Source organism: Xiphophorus hellerii, chromosome 12 (genome assembly GCF_003331165.1).
Source record: "Xiphophorus hellerii strain 12219 chromosome 12, Xiphophorus_hellerii-4.1, whole genome shotgun sequence".
NCBI classification, from domain to species: Eukaryota; Metazoa; Chordata; class Actinopteri; order Cyprinodontiformes; family Poeciliidae; genus Xiphophorus; species Xiphophorus hellerii.
The window spans coordinates 28496773-28521215 of NC_045683.1; the positions used below are offsets into that span (position 1 = coordinate 28496773).

Consider the following 24443-nt stretch of genomic DNA (forward strand, 5'->3'; position numbering starts at 1 on the left):
GTTTGTGTAAATATACGCACAGTTTTTCGTTGCCATGAAAATGTGCAGCAACCACTCAAACTTTTTCTGTGGACAATATTAAACTGCAAAGCGTCAAAACTCACCTACATGCACTGAAATCTGACGACATTCTGTGATATCTACACCAAGAAGCATCAAACCCGATGCTTTTCATGATTTTAATATTTTATTGTTTAAACGTAAACAATGAAACTGTACCGCATTTATCCTCAGACAATAAGCAAACAAAATAAAGAAAATAAAAATAAAAGTATGTGAAAACCTCGCTTGAATGTAAATAGTACTTTTCCTCAGTTTTTGTCTCATAAAGATGTAACGCATTGGTCCGTGTGCCGCAGCGCATGGAATGCACCTGTGGGGTCATTTCATTCTCACTGAAATTCGATCAGCAGATTAACTCAAACCTGCTGATTAAAAATAATGAACAGGTTTGATTATTTTTAAGGTGACCAAGGTGTGTATGCAATCACACGTATATACTGTAAGTAGCTGTGTTAAGGTGAGCCGTGTAATTGTGGAGCTTTGGCTCTGATGGAGAACAACGCCAATGGAAGGATTCAGAGGGAGCAATTGATCATATTGATCAGCTGGGAAATGTTGATGATGGTTTATGAGCGTTTAGATTACTCAGACTGATCGTCCTGGAGCTCTGAGCAAAAGAGCCGTGCGGTACCGGTACCGGTCCAGCTGCAGTCGTCCTTCAGTTGAGTCGCCCGCTTTATGAATGCGCCTTATGGACATGAAGCATTATAGTATTTAGAATAAACGTCCACATTCCCCACTCAAAGGATCTTTAAATCCCGGCTGAACGCGCTGCTGTTCAAACAGGCATTTGCACGATCTCTTTATTTATTTATTTGGATTTTTTTTATTTTTATGTATTTTTATTGTTGTGAGGTGACATTATGTGTCCTCAAAGCACCTTTTAAATAAAATATATAATTATTATTATTATAAATACTTATACTGCGTCGAACAAGGACGTTGTCATGGTTACTGCTTCACGTGGTGGCAGACTTCCAGGTATTTATACTAATTTACATATGTATTTATAAGTGGCGACAGGGCGGACCAGCAGCTGCGTTCTATTTCCCGCAAATTGGGATTCATAAAGGAGAAAGGTGCTCAACCACGTGCGTGCGCACGGCTTTATGCATCCAATTTTTTTGTGCGCCGCACTTTTCTAACTTTTTCTGTACGCCAAGTTTTAGTGTGAAAATTGCGCACTCCTTTATGCATGAGGCCGCAGGTCATACCAGAATGATTTCAATCGATTTTATTTATTTATTTGTTTTTTTTTTGTCCTGGCTTTATTTTCTAAAACAAGAAATGACAGAAAATAAAAGTATTTTAATTCCTGTCAGCCCTTCTATGAGTTGTATGGATTATTAGTTCAAAGCTTCAAGAATTTTTGTTTATTTACAAGATTACAGTCATAGTGTCAGAAAAAAAGAGGCAATTTTACAAAAAAGAAAACCCACCTTAAAATGACCAGAAAAAAAGCTGAGTTTGTGCAGACTCGTTTGAACCTTGATAATAATTTGATGCTGATGTGTTAAAAGATTCAGTAACTGTATCAACTATTATATGTAACACTTTTACTGAAGTATTACTTCACAAGATGCTCAACGTTAATCATTTACATTTTTTTGTTACTTTTCATATTGGGGTTCCTGTAAAATTACTACTTCTTTTATTATTCTAACTTTATCCTTGCGATATTATAACTGTATTCTCATAATTAAAAAATAGTAGTCACAGCCTGGCCCTAACACTCCATCATAGTAGACCTGAAAATTTCAAACACACTTGGCAAAGAAGACCGTAGGCCTAACGTGCGGCAAAAAGGGCATTGGTTAAAAAAAAAAAAAATTATAATTTAAAATCCAGATTTTTCAAAAATGTAAACTTGAAAAACCAAAAATTTGATCAAATCAATTTATCAGCCAGTCCTACGTCAAGCGCATCTAACGTGTTAATATTTGTGTTTTTGTCTCTGCAGGATAACATGTTGTTCTGTGATTCTTGTGACCGGGGCTTCCACATGGAGTGCTGCGATCCGCCTCTCACACGGATGCCCAAAGGTAAATCATAAGGATGCAGCGATCGGGCTTCAGTTTGACCTCCATGACAGAGAGGGTCGCTTTGAATTCAACAGAAAATGAACAATTATTAGATTATTTCCATTCAGGCATCAAACCTTTGTCTGATCTTTGTCCATGCTGCTGGAGGATGAGCTTTTAACATCTCATCCAATGGAGGGATTTTAGTTTTGAGATATTTAATAAGGAGGGGACAAAATGTTGTTCTAATTTTTCTGTATTTGTTTTAGTAGTTGAGTTCAACAAAAAAATTGGCTTCTTTGTCCGATTTTAGACCCAGAATCAGACGCATACATGGCTTCGTCACACTGCCAAAGCAACACTTTTAACATTGATTAATCCCGTAACTCATATAATAGTGTCAAATTCATAATTGCTGTGTAAAGTTTTTAAGGTGGTGACCCAAACTGGCTGGAAACGTCACCTTTCAGCATTTTTATGTTTAGCTCTCATGTTTGCAATTAACTCAAATGCAGCTTTGTCATCCTGTGGTGAGCTTGAGAAAATTGAGGAACTAACAAGAATTATAAATTCTTGTTGTAAAGAGAGAAAAAAAACAGCTGTAAAAGCTCTGAGGAGTCATTTCCAGTTGACTCTGTTTCTATTTTAATTGGCTATAAACATTCAGTGCCCTAAATTACCAGTTAGTCTCTTTTCCCTTTAAAGAGCGAAACAAGGCTGACCGGAATATGAGCATGAAAAGAGAAAATGAAATTAGACAGGGAGAAGAGAAATGGGGAAGGTTAATGGAGGTTAAAACCATCTCCTGAGTTCCAGCTGCAATCAGTCGTTTCTTTTTGCTTTTCTCTTTCTCAGGCATGTGGATTTGTCAAATCTGCCAACCCAGGAATAAGGGAAAGACGCTTCTGCACGAAAAGGCGGCGCAGATCAAACGGCGATACAACGCGCCGCTGGGGCGGCCCAAGAACAGGTACTGAGGGGAGACTGGCTGCAAAATATGGTGGACAAATCCACAGGGTGGGAAATCACATCTTTTCCACGTTTAATTATATTAAAACTGTTTGATTTAGTCAGTTTGTTTCAGGAATTTAACACAACAGAAGCCCGTTCCTGTAAAATAGAAGGAAAATGATTCAACATAATTCAAAAATATTTTTTAAATAAATGGTTATGAAGCCACCTTTAATTTAATAACACTGAATGAAATCCAGTTGATCCTGGAAGGAAACAATGCGAGCCAGTGACCATAGACCAACATCAAGCAGTGCAAAGAAATAGGTTAGAGCATGTACGTATGTTTGAAAGGCCTAGTCAAAGTCCATATCAGAATCCTATTAAGAATCCTGATATTCACAGAAACACTCCATCAAGTCGGATCTGTTTTTGCAAAGAATAGGCGTAAATTTCAGCTTCTAAGTATGTATATGTGTTCAAACCGCACCAGAGTTCACTTCAACCGAACCGAGACAGAGGCCTGCTTTTGACCAGGCCTAAAATTAAAGCTTAGTATTAAAGCTTAGTGCGCTTTAATACTCGATTAAAGCGCACTAAGCAGTAATGTAGCAAGTCTCAATAAGTTAGTTTAAAGTTTATGGATACAATTAAAAGTTCCCCAGATGCTTTTCCAAAATACCGTATATGCTATCGAAAGCTAACAGCTACGACACATGCTAAGCCAGTGGTTCCCAAAGTGTGGGGCGCGCCCTAAGGGGGGGCGCCGTGCCATTGCAGGGGGCCGTGCCATACCGCGGGAAGCAGTATGGATGAATGACAAGAAAAACAAACTGTTAGACAAAAGTGTTTCACTGTAAAGATGGTTTGTAGTTTTGTTGCAACCTGAAGTGTGAAATGAACTTCAATGGAGTTTGAAAACAAAATATGTATATAGGGTTATGTCTGGTTGAACGATCTGTGTTCCCAGTTGATTTTTTTTTTTCTTTTCTTTTTTGGGGGGGATTTTATTATAATCCATAGGGGGCCCAGAAAATCTTTGGGAACCACTGTGCTAAGCAGAGTGATTATCCTCCTTCAATCAGGCTAACCTCAGCCCCCTCCCATCCTCTCTCCCCACAGACCAGGGCGACCCTTCAAGAAGCTGGGAGGCCGAGGTCGGAGGAAGCGCTCCACCTCAGCCAACTCTTCCTCCAGCTCCTCTTGCGAAGGTTACCCCGGCGATGACCGGCTACTTTTTTCGATGCGCGGGGACGACGAGCAGTCCAACAGCAGCCTGCACTTCAACAGCAAGACCAAGGGCCTCATCGACGCCCTCACCAAGTTCTTCACGCCGTCGCCGGCGGGCCGCAAGGCGCGGCAGGAGGTGGTGGACTACTCGCAGCAGTGCCGCATTCGGAAGAAGGCGGGGCGGAAAGGAGAAGGAGATGACGGGGGTGGTGAGGATGAGTTTGTTGTTGCCGACGGAGACATCAATGCAATACTCTGAATTAAATGCGTAAACCTTTATATCCCTCTTTTCGAGACGTTGAACCGTTCTGTATTTGTTACTGATTTCGAATCTGTCTCGATCGTTTCAGGGCAATGATTTAAAAGAAAACATCTGCAGTTTTTGTGAAGTTATTTCTAATGATTTAAAGTAAATTTGAAGTTTGAAGTGTAAAACTGCAGAGTAGAAGAAATGCTAAGATTTTAATCAAGAACATTAACCACTTTATTCGTTGTATCCTCAAGAGCTTCAACTATTTGTTTGCCTTTGTGGAGAATGTTGGTAGCTCTCTAGTGTTGTCGGATTTGCATTCATGTCAGCTCATTGTTTCGGTTTGCAGACAATCAGGACGGCAGCGACTGGCGGGAGGACGAAGACAAACTGCCCGGACACGAGAACCTGACAGAAAAAGACATTGAACTGTTCAAACATATCCAGGAGCTGGCGCTTCAGGTACGCATCCCTTAGTATCTCAGAGGGGAATACGCGAATGCACAACATGCAGAAAGTCAAACTTGGACAAAACACTGTGCTACAAACTGATTACACTAGGTTGTTGTCCTCCTTTCTTCTTTCTCCTTGTACACATCCACTCCCACTTGTCAGTTAGGCTCATAAACTTTACTGTCAGTGCCCTGACAGGTTAGACAGTAGATACAGAGACGAAGCATAAATTCTGCTCCTTTATATCCCGGGTTTATGTGTCACAGTAAACCTATGAGACGGTGGGTGTTTGGCCGGCATAGCAGAGGCCTTAATAGAAACCTGGATTCTGACTGGAATAGCCACGCTGAAGTGTTCGGTGCTGACAGAGCAGTTATTTGACTGTAAAAAGTATGATTAATCTGGATGAGTAGCAGTGGAAAAGACTTCATGATTGCCATAAAGTGCGGGCAGGGCTCATCACACTGGTCTGTAAAGATTTAATGGATTAAAGCTACAGGGTAGTGTTAGGACAAGGCCTGTTCCCCCTGGGTATCTTAAACCTGCACGTGTGTGTTTCTGCATGTCTTAATATGTGTCCTTTTAGGAATATCCCAGTGAAATACGTCTATTAGACAGCCGTAGACACAGCTAACTGAAAACTTAATTCAGCTAACGCCACAGTGCCAATCTTAAACATTAGTTCTGAAAAAGAGCTAATTTTAATCAAAATCCCATTCCTTTTTAAACATCTATCTGAAGTTGGAAGTATCTAACTTAATTCTCTTTATTTGGTAACCGCTGTTAATCATGACCAGTCACTTCTTGGTCTATCTCTAATGCCTATCTTGCCAATGATGAGCAATTTGTGACCCATTTCCTCGTCTGTCGTTGATCCAAACAGAAAGTCGGCGTGACTGGTCCACCAGACCCACAGATGCGCTGTCCGTCAGTCATTGAATTTGGCAAGTTTGAAATCCAGACCTGGTACTCGTCTCCGTACCCGCAGGAGTACAGCAGGTAAGCTAACACAACAAAAAATATTAGCACAAAATGTACATGACTTACAGTCGGCGCTCATAGGTGTAGCAGTTACTTTCAATAACAGTTACCTTCAATAACTAAAGCGCCACAAGTTGTCGCTTGCTGTCATCTGTAGTCTGAATGGACTTGTTTCACGTTTAACCATCTTGTCCGTCTTCATAGGCTCCCCAAACTGTACCTGTGTGAGTTCTGCCTGCGCTACATGAAGAGCCGCAGTATCCTCTACCAGCACATGAAGAAGTGCAGCTGGTTCCACCCTCCGGCCAACGAGATCTACAGGAAGGACAAGGTTTCTGTTTTTGAGGTGAGCAATGTGTTCAGGGAACGCGACCGGGTGTCAAAAGACGAGACCAAAAGTCCTAATCATTGACGTCTTACCCTTTCGTCTCGCCACAGGTCGATGGAAACGTTAGCACAATCTACTGTCAGAACCTGTGTCTGCTGGCCAAGCTGTTCCTGGACCACAAGACCCTTTACTACGACGTCGAGCCCTTCCTTTTCTACGTCCTCACGCAGAACGACAACAAAGGTTGCCATCTGGTCGGCTACTTCTCCAAGGTACGCAGGACTCGGAACATGCCGAAGCTCTGTTTTTATGAGATATATACATTTACACCATTAAAAAGGAACCAGTGCGCAGACAACCTTTTCATATTTTCTTACAGCCACAAACTTCAGTTTTTATTCTAAAAGTTGTTGTAGAAGTTTAGCCACAAGTGGCTCTTTGGGCCTTAAACAATGGCTCTTAATAACTTTAGCTAAAGGAATTAGAAGAAGCAGCTAATGTTTTAAATGTAGATATAACAACAAATTAAACCGTTTTTAATATTGTTCTTATATTTGCACTGAAATTCCACACTGAAAGTTCCAGTAATATTCTTTTAGATCTGTTTTTCTTTTCATTATGTTGGAATTTATGTGCTTTTTTATAACACATAATTTTCCACCTTACAGGGAAAAAAACTACCCATCCTCCTTTTGCTAAATTTTGTTTATCTTTATTTTGAATCATAAAGAGAGGTTACTTTTTATATACTGTATATATATATATATATATATATATATATATATATATATATATATATATATATATATGACAGATTTTCTAAAGGAGATATTTATCTAAATTTACAACATTTTTTCCCCCAAAAAGTTATGGGACATTATGAAACATGGCAGCATCATGATTATCAGAGAAAGGTAATCTTATCAAAGCGAATGAATTAGAGAAATCAGTGAAGCTAAATACGGAGAAATAGTTAAAAATTAGAGACTGCAGAAGATTTGAGTTGTACCTACACGATAGCAGTCCTGTTGCTGATTTAGAATGGACCAGTCAGATGCTAGCTATACTTCTCAAATATTTTTTTGGGGAAAAAAATCGTTTCTTACAATTATGCATTACCTTATCTATCCCATAAAATGGCATTAAAATAAACGGAAGTGTGTGGTTGGGACATGAGTTCAAAGGGACTGGATACTTCTGCAAGTGCAGTAAAAATCTAATCGGATTAAATGAAATAAACAAACGCTGCAGGCACACCCTACAATCCTATATTTAAGGATCATTCATCAACTTTTTTCCCTCTGCAAGAATGAAAACAGAATAAAAACCCTATGTCCATTCACTCAAAGAAAAAAAAAAGCTAATATTTTTTATTCTGTTCTTCTGCAGGAGAAGCACTGTCAACAGAAATACAATGTATCATGCATCATGATTCTTCCACAATACCAGCGCAAGGGCTACGGACGCTTTCTCATCGACTTTAGTAAGGACTCCCGTCCACCCAAAACGCCTGAAAATGTCGCCCATCGTCTTACAACGCATAAAACCGTTTTTGTTTCTTTCTAGGCTACCTGCTGTCAAAACGGGAAGGGCAACCCGGCTCCCCGGAAAAGCCTCTGTCGGACCTGGGTCGGCTGTCCTACATGGCGTACTGGCGCAGCGTGGTGCTGGAGTGTCTCCATGAGGTTCGCGACCGGCAGCTCACCATACGGCAGCTCAGCAAGAAGACGGGCATCTGCCCGCAGGACATCACCACCACCCTGCACAGCCTCAACATGCTGGAGCAGCGAGGAGACAGGTCAGGAGCGACGGCTTAAAGCCGCACGGCTTCACACGTCCAGAGCGGTTCCGGGCTCCGCTCGGGTTTGCTCAAGTTGTCGCACGTCGTGCATAGAAGTAAAGTAGGGATGCACGATATATCGGCGCTAACGTTGGCTGATATTAGTCGCTTTTTAAGATGTCAGTATCGGTGCCGATAAATAAAACCGAGCCGATACGAACAACAGATATTTATATTTATCTCGTTGCAGTCTGTTTCTGGTCTTTTTTTTTTCTCCCCCAAACGTGTTGAAACGGTATTGAAATATACACTGCTCAAAAAAATAAAGGGAACACTTAAACAACACAATATAACTCCAAGTAAATCAAACTTCTGTGAAATCAAACTGTCCACTTAGGAAGCAACACTGATTGACAATCAGTTTCACCTGCTGTTGTGCAAATGGAATAGACAACAGATGGAAATTATTGGCAATTAGCAAGACACACTCAATAAAGGAGTGGTTCTGCAGTTGGGACCACAGACCACTTCTCAGTACCTATGCTGTCTGGCTGATGTTTTGGTCAGTTTTGAATGTTGGTGGTGCTTTCACACTCGTGGTAGCATGAGACGGACTCCACAACCCACACAAGTGGCTCAGGTAGTGCAGCTCATCCAGGATGGCACATCAATGCGAGCTGTGGCAAGAAGGTTTGCTGTGTCTGTCAGCGTAGTGTCCAGAAGCTGGAGGCGCTACCAGGAGACAGGCCAGTACACCAGGAGACGTGGAGGAGGCCGTAGGAGGGCAACAACCCAGCAGCAGGACCGCTACCTCCGCCTTTGTGCAAGAAGGAACAGGAGGAGCACTGCCAGAGCCCTGCAAAATGACCTCCAGCAGGCCACAAATGTGCATGTGTCTGCACAAACGGTTAGAAACCGACTCCATGAGGATGGTATGAGGGCCCGACGTCCACAGATGGGGGTTGTGCTCACAGCCCAACACCGTGCAGGACGCTTGGCATTTGCCAGAGAACACCAGGATTGGCAAATTCGCCACTGGCGCCTTGTGCTCTTCACAGATGAAAGCAGGTTCACACTGAGCACATGTGACAGACGTGACAGAGTCTGGAGACGCCGTGGAGAGCGGTCTGCTGCCTGCAACATCCTTCAGCATGACCGGTTTGGCAGTGGGTCAGTAATGGTGTGGGGTGGCATTTCTTTGGAGGGCCGCACAGCCCTCCATGTGCTCACCAGAGGTAGCCTGACTGCCATTAGGTACCGAGATGAGATCCTCAGACCCCTTGTGAGACCATATGCTGGTGCGATTGGCCCTGGGTTCCTCCTAATGCAGGACAATGCTAGACCTCATGTGGCTGGAGTGTGTCAGCAGTTCCTGCAAGATGAAGGCATTGAAGCTATGGACTGGCCAGCCCGTTCCCCAGACCTGAATCCGATTGAGCACATCTGGGACATCATGTCTCGCTCCATCCACCAACGTCACGTTGCACCACAGACTGTCCAGGAGTTGGCGGATGCTTTAGTCCAGGTCTGGGAGGAGATCCCTCAGGAGACCATCCGCCACCTCATCAGGAGCATGCCCAGGCGTTGTAGGGAGGTCATACAGGCACGTGGAGGCCACACACAATACTGAGCCTCATTTTGACTTGTTTTAAGGACATTACATTAAAGTTGGATCAGCGTGTAGTGTTATTTCACTTTAATTTTGTGTGTGGCTCCAAATCCAGGCCTCCATTGGTTAATAAATTTGATTTCCATTGATGATTTTTGTGTGATTTTGTTGTCAGCACATTCAACTTTGTACAGAACAAAGTATTCAATGAGAATATTTCTTTCATTCAGATCTAGGATGTGTTATTTGAGTGTTCCCTTTATTTTTTTGAGCAGTGTAGTGTCCCTTACATGATAGTAGGCCGACAGGAAACAGGGAAGGAGAGGGGGGAAGACATGCGGCAAATGTCGTCAGGTCCGGGAGTCGAACCCGCGACGGCCGCGTCGAGGACTCAAGGCCTCCAAATACGGGTCGCGCTAACCTCTACACCACCACGGCACGCCCCAGTCTAGTACTGTTTAAGTTGAAACAACTGTAACGATCCTTTTTTTTTTTTTGCAGGCTTGTGTTGGTGCGAAGGGAAAAAGTGGTGGCCAACCACATGGCTCGCCTCAAGGCTCGGCCGCGGCAGCTGGAAGTTGACCCCGAGTGTCTCCGCTGGACGCCGGTCATTGTCACAAACACAGTCGTCTCAGAAACGGATGGAGAGGAGGAAGAGGAGGACGACGAAGGACCAGACGATGGCATTCATAAGGGGGTAGGCACCACGAAATTGGGGGGTTTATTTGACTTAAATTGATACATTTTTTGAGATATTTCTATGATCTGAGCAGATGAAACCAAGCCACAAGGTTCCAACAACACCCTGGCAGATGCAGCAGAGAATGGAGGATGAAGAAACGAAGGGCTTCCTGGGGTTTCCCATCAACCAAAGCACCCCAGCTTCCCCGTCCGTCCATGGCCCGCCGTCTGTCCCAGACTCGGCGCACCCTCCTCTGCCGACGAACGGCGAGCGTCGGCCGCGGGGTCGTCCACCCAAAAACTGCCCCTGGGGCAAGATAAAGAACAGCACGCGCGTCGGACGGCCACCCAAGATCCGCCCCATGGAAGACGAGGACGATGAAGACGATGAGATTCTGGAGGAGGGCCGGACGGCTGGCTCTTCGAGCAGCCCACCGTCTCTTTTCTCCATGGATAGACAAGGAGACTCCTCAGCTTTTCACTCTCTGGACTTGGCGAGGCATCCTTCCATAACCCCTACTACGCGAAGAGGGCGACCGCCGAGAAAGAAGAGGGGCCCGAAGCCTAGGCTTCCAGACGGGACCGGGGAGGGGCTGACACAGTCGGTCCTGTTCAGGTTAAACGAAGCGGCGTCCGTCAACAAGAGCTGCTTCAGCGAGAGCAGCGACGATGAGGAGGAGGATGACGACGAAGATGACGAGGAGGAGAGGGGATGCTCCCCGCCCATCCTCACCAAGCCAGCAATAGGGCTCAAATGCAAGGTAAGGAACTGGCTGAAGCTGTTCGAATTAGAGATGCACCAAGAAGGCCACTCAGAAAGTCAAAAATCCAATCTCACCAGCTTCGCTGTAGATGGTGTTACGGAGGGAAGTATACTCTGAAGATAACTTTTTTCAATGTCGTTGAGGTGTAAAAAATTTAATTCAGAGGAAAACAATGAAAGAAGCTATTCAAAAGAAATGTATGTGATTCATTCAGCATCTAGGAGAGAGAAATGCTTTGACTAGATAACAGGAAGGCAAATGGAGTCTGTTGAGATTTCAAAAAGAGTGTTAACATTTTCAAATCAAGCATACTTCCACGCTTTGAGGGGATGACGTCGTCACATAGCGCTACATTGTTCAGTAGCGCTATGCGCACTAACCGAAGTGTTTGTCAATGTAACATGCTAAAGCCAACTTAATCTGCTTTCTTACCAGACCTGTTTGGTCTAGTCTAAATGGACCAGAGTTCATTTGGGCCGGTTTTATCGCCTCACAGTGCAGCGATTCGAAGAGACAGAAGTGACGTCCCTAAACGTATAGTTTTCCATCGCATATGTGATCTGTGTGAACACAGCAGAACTTTGTACTGTCTCACACACCATCTGTTTTCAGTACTGCTGCATGAAGCAAATATGGCATTTTAACATTTAATAACCAGAAAGGATTTTTAAACTATAAATCAATTCTTGATATAAAAAAATGTATGTTTCGGACATCTGGAATCCAAACTGCTTAAGCAGAAGGCAGCTGGGCTTCTATTGAAGTGAAAAGAACTCCAGTTCTAGATTGTCTGGGTGTAAAAGCATCCTAAAATGTGCACTTTTCAATAATTTTTAACGCTTCATAAAATAGTAAAATCTGATCTTACACCAACGACTCTCTTTCACACATGGCACTAAGTTGCCTATAATTAGTTACTTTCTGGCAGGAAAGCAAGAAAAAAAAATAGTCCGAATCTTTTTTGCATGTCGGCTTATTAAATCATAGATTTTAAAGAAAATTCGGAATCAGCCACTATCTGTATTGGCAAAAAAACAGCAACAAAAAACTGAAGAATTCTGACTGGTGCATCTCCAGTGTGAATCCTCTACAAACTGCAGTTCCAACTTTAGACAGAGATTGTGATGTCTAAATAAATTGCATTGTTCCTTCCTAGAAGCCCCTAAAGAGGCCTCGTTTTCGTCGGAGCAGTCACCCACAGAGCAGCGTGGTGACAGAGACCATTTCCGAGACGACGGAGGTGTTGGATGAGCCCTTTGTAGACTCAGACTCCGAGAGGCCTATGCCCAGACTTGTAGAGGAAACGTCCCTGGGCCACCCACTGCGTCGCTACCCCCCAGCGAGATCTGCTCTGAGATTGTCTGAGCCAACACCCAAGAGAGCTCGCCACTCCAACCTCTCTGATTCAGAGGAAGATGGTAAGCAAATTGTTTTTGTTTTTTATGAAAGACACGAGGAGTTTAGTGTAGATATCTCTACATACACTGGTGTAGGTTTTTCATAATTCTTGCTTTTCTTCTTGCTTTTCCAGAGCTAACACCTGTGCTGAGTGTATCCGCTCTGGCAGCGAGGCCATCAGAGTTACCTATGGTCAACCCCGAGGTCCCTGTCAAGAAGAAGAAGGGTTGGCCAAAAGGAAAGAGCCGCAAACCGCAGTGGGCGAAATGCGATCCCGGGAAACCCCCCGGTGGTGGGCCTAACCAAGAAGGCGGCCAGATCCAAAGCAGAGATTTGCACACCCCTAAAATCAAAATGAAGCCTGGCCGCAAGCCGCGGGGCTGGTACCTTCAACGGGAGGAGGCTGAGAAGCAGGAGAAGGAAAGACAGCGGCTGGACAAAGACTCCCAGCTTCTCCAGGGAGAGGATCACACTACCACAAGTCTGCGACTCGGCGAAACTGACAAACAAAAAGACTCGGACGATGACGACTATTTCCCTAAGCCTACCGAACAAAAAGTGCCCAAAAGGCGAGGGAGGCCGCCAAAGAACCGTTCCATCCACCAGCCACCGCAGCCTGCCCCTAAGCCTCCTCCCACCTCCGAGCCGGACGAAGAGGATGAAGAAGACGACGATGAGGACACTGAAACCGCATGGGTGGACGACAAGCCCAGCCGTCCACCATCCCGTCCCTTACTGTCCCCCTCGTCTTCCTCGTCTGCGTCAGGGCCACGGGCCCAACATTCCCAACCCCACGACGCAGAGGTAGCTGACGGGCAGGACGATGACGACAACGAAGACAGGGAAGAAGAGGAAAGTGGCAGCATGGGCAGCGGAGGCAGCAGCGTCACCAGGCGAATGGCCGTCACACCGGGTTCCGGCAGCAGGCGGAGCGAAGAGCACGACGCGGATGACGAAGGTGACGGGCATTTAGAAGACAAGAGCAACAGCTGCAAGTCGAGAAAAAGACAAGATTCGGATGACGAAGAAGACGAGGAGGATGAGGAGGACGAGGACGAGCCCACCTCTCGGCCAAACTCTCCTCCGGTCAAAGAAGAACCCCAAGGTGGCGAGGCTTTTTTAGACATGGACAACAGCGTGGTGCCAAGCTATGTCAGCAAGCAGGAGGAAGACGAGGAGGAGGAGGAGGCTGAGAAGGAGGTGCAGGAAGCCAAGTCTCCGCCTCCTTCCGCCGACCCCGTGCAGGAGGAGAGGCGGCGCAGGGAGCAAGAGGAGTCGGCCGCAGCGGCTGCAGCCGTGGAAACGGTCACCGCTATGGCCGTCCCTTCTGAGAACATGCAGCTGGAGTCGCTACACCCGGACGACAAAGACGTCACGCTGTTGATGGAACCCCAACACGCACACTCCCACCCACACCAGCACGCCGAGTATAAGGAGGAGTTGGGCCAACACCATCCGCACCACCAGCATCAGCACTCCAACGAGCTGGACCTGGAGACGATGCAGGCCGTGCAGTCGCTGACGCAAGGAGAGGTCCAGGAGGAAGAGGCAGAGCCGCAGCCCCACCATGGCGCTTACCAAGACTGCGAGGAGACTCTAGCTGCCTGCCGGACTCTGCAGAGTTACAGCCACACGGGGGAGAACGAAGAGGAGGGTCTGCCTTTAGTGGAGGAGTGCGGAGCTTCACAACATAGCAGCCCACTCCCAAACCCTCCAGTGCCTCCTTTGCCCAACCAGTCTGTTCGCTCGGTCAACAGCCCAGGGATGTCTTCAGGTGTCGTGGAGAGCACACCGGCCGGACAGAGGGGCGGTACGCCGGGCCCCGCTGGATCCACAGGCAGCAGCACCGGCAGCGGCTACACCCAAATCACTCCAGAACACCCGAGCTCACTGTCTGCCCCATCCCAGCAGAACATGGAGACTTCTCCGATGATGGACGTGCCGTCGGTGTCGGACCACTCGCAGCAGGTTGTGGACAGTGGCTTCAGCGACCTGGGCAGCATCGAGAGCACGACAGAGAATTACGACAACCCCAGCAGCTACGACTCTACTATGGGCGGCGGAGGGGGCAACGGAACAGGAAACGGGGGTAACGGAGGGGCGATGTCGGGCGCCGTTGTGACAGGACCCTCCACCACAACGTCATCTTCCTCCTCCTCCACCTCTGCCACTCCATCATCCTCGTCTTCGCAGTCCAACAGTTGCTCCTTTGTGCAGACTCCCAGCCTCACACCCTCCACAGCCAATGGGGGGTCCCAGTTGGGAATGGGCAGCTGTAGCCTCATCCAGCAAACTGGACCAGGAGCTAGTAATACCGTGCCGCAGCCTCCGCCACCCCCACCTCCTTCCAACACCCCCAGCTGTGGTATCAAGTCCCCTCAAAGCTGCGGAGTAATCGAGAGGCCCCCAAGCACCAACCAGCAGCAACCTCAGTCGCAGAAAAAGGTTCCCCAGCAACCGCCCCAGCAGCCACAGCAAACCCCCAATCCTCAATCCCAACCTTCAGCGCCGCCGCCACCACAGCAACAGGCATTGTCCCAGTGCAGCATGGGCAACGGTTTCGCCTCCACACCCATGATCATGGAGATCCCAGAAAGCGGAGGGGGCGGAGGAGGAGGCCGTGCCATATACGAGCGGATGAGCCAGGACTTCGGCACAGGTAGCTACCCTCAGTCCACGGCCACTTTCAGCCTGGCGAAGCTCCAACAGCTCACCAACACTATCATGGACCCACACGCCATGCCCTACTCGCACTCTGCCTCTGTCACGTCGTACGCCACCAGCGTCTCCCTGTCCAACCCAGGCCTGGCCCCCTCGCCCCACGCCCTTCCTCAAGGCCAGCCCACCATGACCTCACCGGCCAACCTCAGCTCCGGCTCCATGAACCTGGGCTCGCTGCAGCTGCAGTGCAACATGCCTGCCACCAACATCAGCCTGGGTCCTCCGCAGTCGCACAGGTTGCAGGGGCAGATGGCCACGGTCAAAGGCCACATCTCCATCCGCTCCAAAGCCACGCAGCAGCTGGCGCCAGCCTCGCATCAGCAGCAGCTCTACGGCCGCAGCTCGGCCATGCAGGGCACCACCCGGACGCTGACGGTGCAGCGCGGCATGATGCCCAACCTCATGCCCACGCCGGCGCCATACAACTCCATGAACATGACGCCCCTGAACGCCATGTCGGCCGGTTACCGAATGCCTCAGAGTATGATGAACAGCGGTTACCACAGCAACCCCCCCTACATGAACCAGCCAGCGCAGTACCCCATGCAGATGCAGATGGGCATGATGGGAGGGCAGGGTTACCCCCAGCAGCCTATGCAGCCCAATCACCATAGCAACATGATGTACACGGGCCCTTCCCACCACAGCTACGCTGGCGTCCCGAAACAGTCGCCGTACATGAGCAGATGAGCAGGGCGACGGAAATGCGGGACCAGAGTTGACGCTCATAATGATTTTAAAATGCCCCTCGCTCCCCTCTGCCTGGTCCGGCGCCTCTGCTGGCAGCGAGGGGGGCGGGGCTAGGTTGATCGGAGGCGGAGTGTGCTTGGATTTCCTGTTCCTCTGCGCAGTCATTTTTGTCCAGGTTTTTTAATTTTTTGGGGGCGTGGTTCTCCCTTCAGCTGGCTGTGTTCGGGGATTCGGGACGCGTACCGCAGGGCTGAATCAGGGCCCCCCTGACGTTCAAAGAGCCAAAATGGGGTACAGCGTTCCCCGGGCCCTGGAGCGGGAGGTCAAGAACGACCAAAAAAACTAAAACAAAAAAAAACACCCATGAATGACCCAGAGAGACAATACAGGAATTCCTTCCTCCAACAGACTTCGAATGAGATTTAAAGAATGGTTAACTGAGTATATCCAACCATGCACACAATCTTTTAATTGATATAGGAAGCCTTATCTAAAAAAAAAAAAAGACCATGAAAGCTTGTAGGTGGACTGTTTTGTTAAACATAATGTTAAATATTATTTTTCTTGTCGTTTTTTTTTCTGTTTGTTTTTATTTTTTTGGAATACTCGTGTGCAGTCCGACCTCTTATTTGCTTTTGTCTTTATATGTGTGGCATTCCGAAACGGTGACACACACACACACACCCGCTAGGCCTCGCTGAAAAGGTCGAGCGTCTCTCCGAGGCAGCTCGGGTCAGACGACGGTTCCTCCGAAACAATTAAAAAATAAAATAAAAAGCTGAAGGCTCGGGCACCTGAGGCGGCGTCCGGGCCGTTTTCCGGAGTCTCCGTCTTCCCAGATGGACAGTGTTGTACCAAAAAACACGGCAAAGACAGAGGAGCTGAGCGTGTTACTGTCTTATTAATGATATATCCATAAAAAGAAACAAGTAGCATTATTTTCCAGTTTGCTGCCACTTGGAAACAATTTTAGATGTAAATATTCTGGTACTTCCCTTACACACGTATATATGTAACATCCACACACGCTGACTAGCCGTCGCCAATCGGCGGCTAGCTCAGGAACGTCCAACATTCAGCTCCTTCTTTTTGTCCACACTCCACTGACCGACGGTGTACAGCGTCAGTTCTTGTTGTTTTTAGCAGCTTGGGGGGGGGGGGGGAAGCAGAGTTGACCTGCTCAAAGTCAAGGGTTCTTTATTTTTATTTTTAGTTAAAACTGTAGTGTTTCTTTCTGCACTCCCACTGACTAGACTTTTGGCAGCAGACATCCAGCCTTTCTGAAAGGTGTGCCTAAAACGCCCGATCTAGTGCTCGGGTCGGCCCTCGGACGGAGGCGCACTTAAGCTAAAGCAGGGTGAGAGACGGGTGAGCGCTCCTACTTTCCCCGTGGGGGACGGCGTTCAGATGACAGGTGTAAACAGGTCGCTCCATGTACCAGTATTTAAAGTCAAAAGGAGGGGATTTTTTTTTTTGTTCTCGTTTGTGTTTTTTTTTTTTCTACATGCATACTTTCTTTTGAGTGTATCGCTCTGTTCTGTCCTCGTGTCTTTCGTCATTTGGTTTCTGAATTTTATCAGACTGGGCAGCTTTCTTTTATGACACAAAAGCTGACTCTTTTTGTCTTTAGAAAACGATTGTAGAGATTTTTTTTTTTTTCTATAATATAAAAAGGAAATTCTGACATTGATATTGGTACTGTCATTCTTTTTGTCCCACCACCCCCACCACCACCCCGTACCTTCTCACTTCTGTTTCAGGAAACGACAACAAAAACAAACATTTTTTTTTTAGCTCGCCTCGTGGATAATTACTAAGAAATTCAAAATGTAAAAAAAAAAAAAGACCACTCACTTTTAGTGACTTTAAGATGCCTTTAACCTCTCCATTCCATCTCATCTCTAGAGTTTTTCTATCTTTGTGTAGTATATTAATGCTATTTTAAACAAAAGGACTACAAATATCTAAAGGTCACTTGGCATTCTTTTCGTTTTGTTTATTGCTTTTCTTTTTTACTCGTGTGCGTGTGTGTGGGCGTGTATGTGTGTGTGTGTGTGTATAGGATGACTTCCTTACATTTAAGAGGCATGTACAAATGAGCTCGGTATATTTGTCTGTTTATATTGCTTCCCTTTTTGTATCCTTTGTAATTGTACATGTCACGTTGTATGCTAAGAGAGAGCGCAAAATAAAGAGACGCGGGTGACAGCGGAGCACACAGTGAAGGTTGAGTCCTGCTCAGCCGCCTCAGCTCTCTACTCTGTCCCTGTATGTATTTCAATTTATTCATTTTGTTATTATTTTTTTTTCCTTTCTTAGCAAGAACTCTGTACATTTTAACATAAAATGGAAATAAATTATGTTGAGCCACTCACGTTTCTTTCCTGATGAAGGCGGCCGTTGCCTCCAGCCACGCCTGGGAGGATTTTTAGGCTCGGTTAGCGTGTTTGTTCCACATAAAGTGAACTCACAACGAGCTTTCTTATGCTTTAGGTCGGTTCGAATAACCAAAATGATTTCTTTTTGCTAAATACCTCTGTTGTGATGTCAGAGATGAATTCATTAATGTCTTCACAATCGGAAGTGTCCGAACAGATTGATTACCGTCTCTTTAAGCAATGAGGGGAAATCCCAGACGATGGTGATATGGCTTTGGAAACCTGATAAACGACACATTTGAGTTAATTGGAGGCACATTAAATAAATAACTTCTTTGTTGAAAATTCGGCCAAGATATCAGAGAGTTGTGCAGCAGCACAAGCTTGATTCACCCTTTTGAGCAATTTACCAATGCTTGAAGGTGCCTTGCTCATCTTTTCAATTTTATGCCAGTACAGACATGACGTAAATGTCCAGTCATCGTACCGCTCTGGAAGGAGACGGATGTCCCAAAGATAAACGTGTTTTGGTCAGAATTTTGCAAATTGACCCCAGAACAAAAAAACCCCAAAGACCTTGTGAAGATGCCGGCTTGAAGCTGGTAAGACCGAATCATTGCCCACAGTGAAATGTGTCCAGATTGCCAATGTACACGAGGACAAAGACCTTCACCAGTGGTCCGATGAAACCAAACTGTTACGACCATCATTACATTTGGGAGGAAGAGGCAGAAAAACCATCCCAAAGTGAAGCATGGTGGTAGTGTCATCTTTGTGGGGCTGTTTTGCTGCAGGAGGAGCTGGTGCACTTTGTAAAATAGACGGCGTCATTCCTAATGATGTTATGAAACAACATCTACAGACATAAGCCAGGAAGTCAAATTCCAGGTGCAAGTGGCTTCCAGACAACAAAGTCAATTTTTGGTTTGTCCAACCAAGTCCCTGATTTCAGTCCTGTAGAGAATTTGTGGGTAGAATGTGTGGGGGTGGGGCAGCCTACAAATCTGACTCTGATCCACTTGTTCTGTTAGGAGTAATGGACCAGAACTCCTGCAAACTATTGTGACAAGGCTGTGGCCCAAAACATTTGACCCAAGTCACACAGTTCAAATTCTGAGGAAATGCATGTAGACCTCTCCTTTTGGAACTGCAGCCAGAGAAGACCTAACTACTTAACACAAGTTTAAAAAGACCTAACTACTTAACACAAGTTTAAAATGAACTAACTACTAACTAAGTATAAAAAGACCTAACTATTAAGTTTAAAAAGACCTAACTACTTAACACAAGTTTAAAATGAACTAACTACTAAGTATAAAAAGACCTAACTATTAAGTTTAAAAAGACCTAACTACTTAACACAAGTTTAAAATGAACTAACTATTAAGTTTAAAAAGACCTAACTACTTAACACAAACAAGTTTAAAAAGACCTAACTACTTAACACAAGTTTAAAATGAACTAACTACTAAGTATAAAAAGACCTAACTATTTAACACAAACAAGTTTAAAATGAACTAACTAGTAACTAAGTATGAAAAGACCTAACTATTAAGTTTAAATTGAATTAACAACTAAGTATAAAAAGAACTACCTATACTAATTTTTCCTCGGTTTTTGGCTTTTCAAAAGGCTGCAATCCATTTAGATCCAAATATAAAGCCTGTGCTGGTTTTCTCTCAGGTTTTCTGTTGCTTCTTTAAAAGCCTCTTTAATCAAACTCAGCGAATTCCACCGAGTCTGAAGACGGTTTCTGATAGTCGAGAGGATATTTTTCTCAAATATCGGCTTCTGTGACTCCAGGAGGAGCAGGATGTTCTCTGCTTTGCTGCACTCCCTTATCAGGTCCTTGAAAATGGCCTTGCCCTGTCGTGCGATCCTTTCTGGGCTCATGCTGAGGACTTTGGCTTCAGTCTCAATCCAGAGTTTCTCAAACAGACAGTCAACGATGGTATTACGTTTTTCTGGAGGGTAACCGCTCCGTCCCGATTTCTCGATAATCCTCTGGATCAGATCGCTGACTAAGCTTCTCATGGCCATTTTTCTGATGTTTACCTCCTCTGTCTCGCTCTGGTTTTCCTCCGGTTCGCTGATGGCCTCTGGTTCCAATTCCTGCACCTGAGAATCTTCAGTTAACTGGATCTGTGGGTCAAAGTTGTCCAGATCTGCGTTGTCTGACGGATCTTCAAGAGGAACAAAGGCCTCAACAGGTGACACTTCGTCAACCTGGACGCTCAGCGTCGGCTTACCTTCATTTGGAGAGGTTTCCGGTAGGTTCACTGGAGTAACCTTAGAAGAATGTTTGGGAGCAAACTTGCTGAAAAACCTCTTCATCTTCCCTGTCAACAGATCTGGGCTCTGTGGCGAACAAGTGCAAAGTGACGACAGAGAAAAAGAAGGAGCAAATAAAGACCCTGCCTATGACGTCCGTCCACACGTCATAGGCATCAAACCCGCCCGAACAACAGTCTGATGTCAGTCTGACGTCCTCACGTTGCGTCAGCAGCCACTCTACTGCGCATGTCGCCTTCAGACTATCTATCTATTTCTATTTACAGTTGGGCTGCGGCGTCTGCAGCCATCAGGTTTCAGCTCAAACCCGCTGCTTTTTCATTTCTGACGGCTTATAGTTTGTCTTCATGGATGCAGCTGCATCTTCATTTTGCCCTGGTTGTGACCAAAACAGGAAGAAATTATTTTTATTTGTCCTTTGCACGACAAACTACGAGTTGCGGTTTATTGATTTTCATGAAAACGGACATTTTAGGAAAATCCCGTTCTGGTGTCCTTCTTGTTCACCACGTTCGTCTCATTTAGAGAAACTCTGCTCATCTCACTGAGAGCTGATGATTTTACCGGGAATAAAACCGCCTTATTGTTGCTAGTTAGTAATATCGATGTTTCGGGGATTTTTCTCTCACCTGCATTTAATCCTTTCGGCTCATCAAGGCGGTGAGAGATGCGAGTTAGAATCACTTATTTTATCAGGCTGTAAACTGACTGACGTCATGCTAGCTAATGCTAAACTTGTTCGTTCTTTTTTTTTTTTTTTTTTTTTTTAAAACTTTATTTACGGATAAAGAATATACAATTACAGACAGCAGTATGCTCGAGGTGCTGGGGTAACAAATCCATAGGATTCCATGAGAAAAAGGAAAAAAATAAAATAAAATAACAGTTTACAAATCAAATTCATCGCTTAAGGTTATAAGTTTCGTAGCTTTAGAGTTGGTGCACAATCTTAAAGAGTCCAAAAAAAACATCTTACATAAGCTCTAGAAACAGTGAGGTTGGGTTTGTTTTTAGCAAATTTACAGGCATGTATGTGGAACTGAGCCAACAGAATAAGAAAGTTCAGAATATATTCTTTCCCAGACATACTGTTATTGGAAATACCAAAGAAAACATGTTTAACATTCAAAGGAATAAGTATATCACATTTCTGACTGAAGAAAATATTGAAGTCACAATAAAAATGTTTTACTGAAAGAGCATTCCCAAAAAAGGTGGATTAATGTTTCCTGTTCGATGTGACAAAAGGAACAAAGAGGATCAATATCTGGAATATATTTAGTCAGAGCTGAATTTACAGGGTAACACCTGTGTAGAATTTTAAGAGACACCTCTTATGTATTTCAATTTATTCATTTTGTTTTTATTTTTTCCTTTCTTAGCAAGAACTCTGTACATTTTAACATAAAATGGAAATAAATTATGTTGAGCCACTCACGTTTCTTTCCTGATGAAGGCGGCCGTCGCCTCCAGCCACGCCTGGGAGGATTTTTAGGCTCGGTTAGCGTGTTTGTTCCACATAAAGCGAACTCACAACGAGCTTTCTTATGCTTTAGGTCGGTTCGAATAACCAAAATGATTTCTTTTTGCTAAATACCTCTGTTGTGATGTCAGAGATGAATTCATTAATGTCGTGTCTGTACAGATTGATTACCGTCTCTTTAAGCAATGAGGGGAAATCCCAGACGATGGTGATATGGCTTTGGAAACCTGATAAACGACACATTTGAGTTAATTGGAGGCACATTAAATAAATAACTTTTCTTTGTTGAAAATTCGGCCAAGATATCAGAGAGTTGTGCAGCAGCACAAGCTTGATTCACCCTTTTGAGCAATTTACCAATGCTTGAAGGTGCCTTGCTCATCTTTTCAATTTTATGCCAGTACAGACATGACGTAAATGTCCAGTCATCGTACCGCTCTGGAAGGAGACGGATGTCCCAAAGATAAACGTGTTTTGGTCAGAATTTTGCAAATTGACCCCAGAACAAAAAAACCCCAAAGACCTTGTGAAGACGCCTGTTGTGACTTTTTTACACTTATGTTGTTCGGTATATTTGCATGATAAGTGACTGATTTACAATTATATTTTAAGCATAATTTACATGATGATTATTATTAATTGTATTGAACATGATTGTATATAATTACAAAGGTGAAGTGAAATATATTTAAGTGCAAGACATGATTTATTTGAATAGAGGAAGTATTTTATTTTGAAGAATGCTTAAGGATCTGTTACTGTTTGTCACTATCTTGCTTTGTTGACATTTGATTGCCATTGGTTACGAACAGCTGTTGCCCGTTATCAGCCGACGCCGTTCTTTTTCTCTTCAATAAATACTGAACAGAAAGGTTCAGTAAAAGAAATACGAGCCTCCGTCTTGTTTGAGAAGAAGCTTTACTCCGTAACATTTTGGTGCCGAAACCCGGGAATAAGGATTTTTTAGATTTTTCTGAACGAAGTGAAGCTAAGGCTCAGTTTAGCAGCCAACATAACGGAAGGACTGGAGCGGTTAAAGAGGAAACGGTCGACTATCCGAACAGCAACGACAAAGCTGTTAACTCGACTAGAGGATGAGGTGGGCAAAGACAGTCCAGATATGGATAAACTGCGTGAGTTCCTGGCAGTTTTATCTTCTAAGGAGGAAATTTTATTGGATTTGGACAAGAGCATAGAAGATGAAACGTCAATTGAAGACTTGGACACTGAGATAAGGAACTCACAGGAGTACACGGACCGGATTCTCGTTTGGAAGGTTCGCACCACCAACGTTATTGGATTGCAGGAGACCGCTACAGACACCCTGAGAGCGCGTGTGAGTGACGTAAACAACGGCTCATTTTCATCACAATCCAAACAGACGGTTAAACTGCCCAAACTAACGATAATCAAGTATGATGGAGAAATAAGCCAATGGCAGGAATTCTGGTCACAGTATGAATCAGCCATTCACAGAAATGATGGACTATGTAAGACGGACAAGTTCACTTACCTGAGATCTTACCTAACTGGAGCAGCTGCTCGGACTATTGCAGGACTGACAATGACAGATGTCAACTATGATGCTGCAATAGAGTTACTCCAGAATCGTTTTGGAAGGAAGGATATTGTGATAAGTGCTCATATGTCTAAATTGCTGAACTTGACACCTGTGAGAAGATCATCTGATGTTGCAGCTTTGAGGCACATTTATGATGAATGTGAGATCCAGATACGCAGCTTGGAGTCTCTTGGAGTGCAAAGTGATACTTACGGCTGTCTCCTATGTCCAGTGTTGCTACAGCTTATTCCAGAAGACATAGCACTTGCTTATACACGGCAACAAAACTCAACTAACGAATGGAAAGTCCCAGAATTGATTCAGTTTTTGCAAAATGAAGTGCAAAGCAGAGAACGGGCGCTTCTGCTGACCAGACCAGGCCACACATTGAAGAGCCCGAGCACACAACACAAGCATGTGGGTAAGCCATCCTATGCCTGTGATCAACCCAGAAAGTGGAGCATCCCATCAGCGACTGCTTTGCACACAGCCAGCGTCGGGCCACAAACTTGTGTGTTTTGTGACGGTGATGACCATAAACCAGAGAACTGTCCTTGTTTTACAATAAGTGCACGCAGGGAGAAACTGAAAAGACTTGGACGGTGTTTTGTCTGCCTGGGCCCGAAACATATTTCGAAATACTGCAGAGTGAAGATTTTGTGCAGACAGTGTAATCGAAAACACCACTTATCAGTTTGTGAACAATCTGAAGCTAAACCAGAAGTCGACAGTACCAGCAATAGTGGAAATGCAGAGGCTGTGTTGTCTTCGTTGACCAGCTCAGTCAAAGTGAAGACAAATACTCAGAA

At 45.0% G+C, this 24443-nt stretch overlaps 1 protein-coding gene across 5 annotated transcripts in view; it reads left to right on the forward strand.

Annotated features, from left to right (window-relative positions):
* kat6a (K(lysine) acetyltransferase 6A) overlaps nt 1-24443 on the forward strand; it is a 52156-nt gene that overhangs the window by 19163 nt on the left and 8550 nt on the right. For 3 of the 5 annotated variants that reach the window (XM_032577647.1, XM_032577649.1, XM_032577650.1), the window contains exons 5-17: nt 2024-2105; nt 2940-3054; nt 4158-4474; nt 4865-4977; nt 5852-5967; nt 6154-6295; nt 6388-6549; nt 7667-7760; nt 7844-8075; nt 10168-10363; nt 10440-11108; nt 12268-12529; nt 12643-18205. In XM_032577647.1, the coding sequence (XP_032433538.1) occupies nt 2024-2105; nt 2940-3054; nt 4158-4474; nt 4865-4977; nt 5852-5967; nt 6154-6295; nt 6388-6549; nt 7667-7760; nt 7844-8075; nt 10168-10363; nt 10440-11108; nt 12268-12529; nt 12643-15920 (5778 nt within the window). In that variant the 3' untranslated portion in view covers nt 15921-18205. Of the gene's footprint in view, nt 1-2023; nt 2106-2939; nt 3055-4157; nt 4475-4864; nt 4978-5851; nt 5968-6153; nt 6296-6387; nt 6550-7666; nt 7761-7843; nt 8076-10167; nt 10364-10439; nt 11109-12267; nt 12530-12642; nt 18206-24443 lie in introns of those variants that run through there. The other 2 variants (XR_004341118.1, XM_032577651.1) reach the window with 2 other exon arrangements.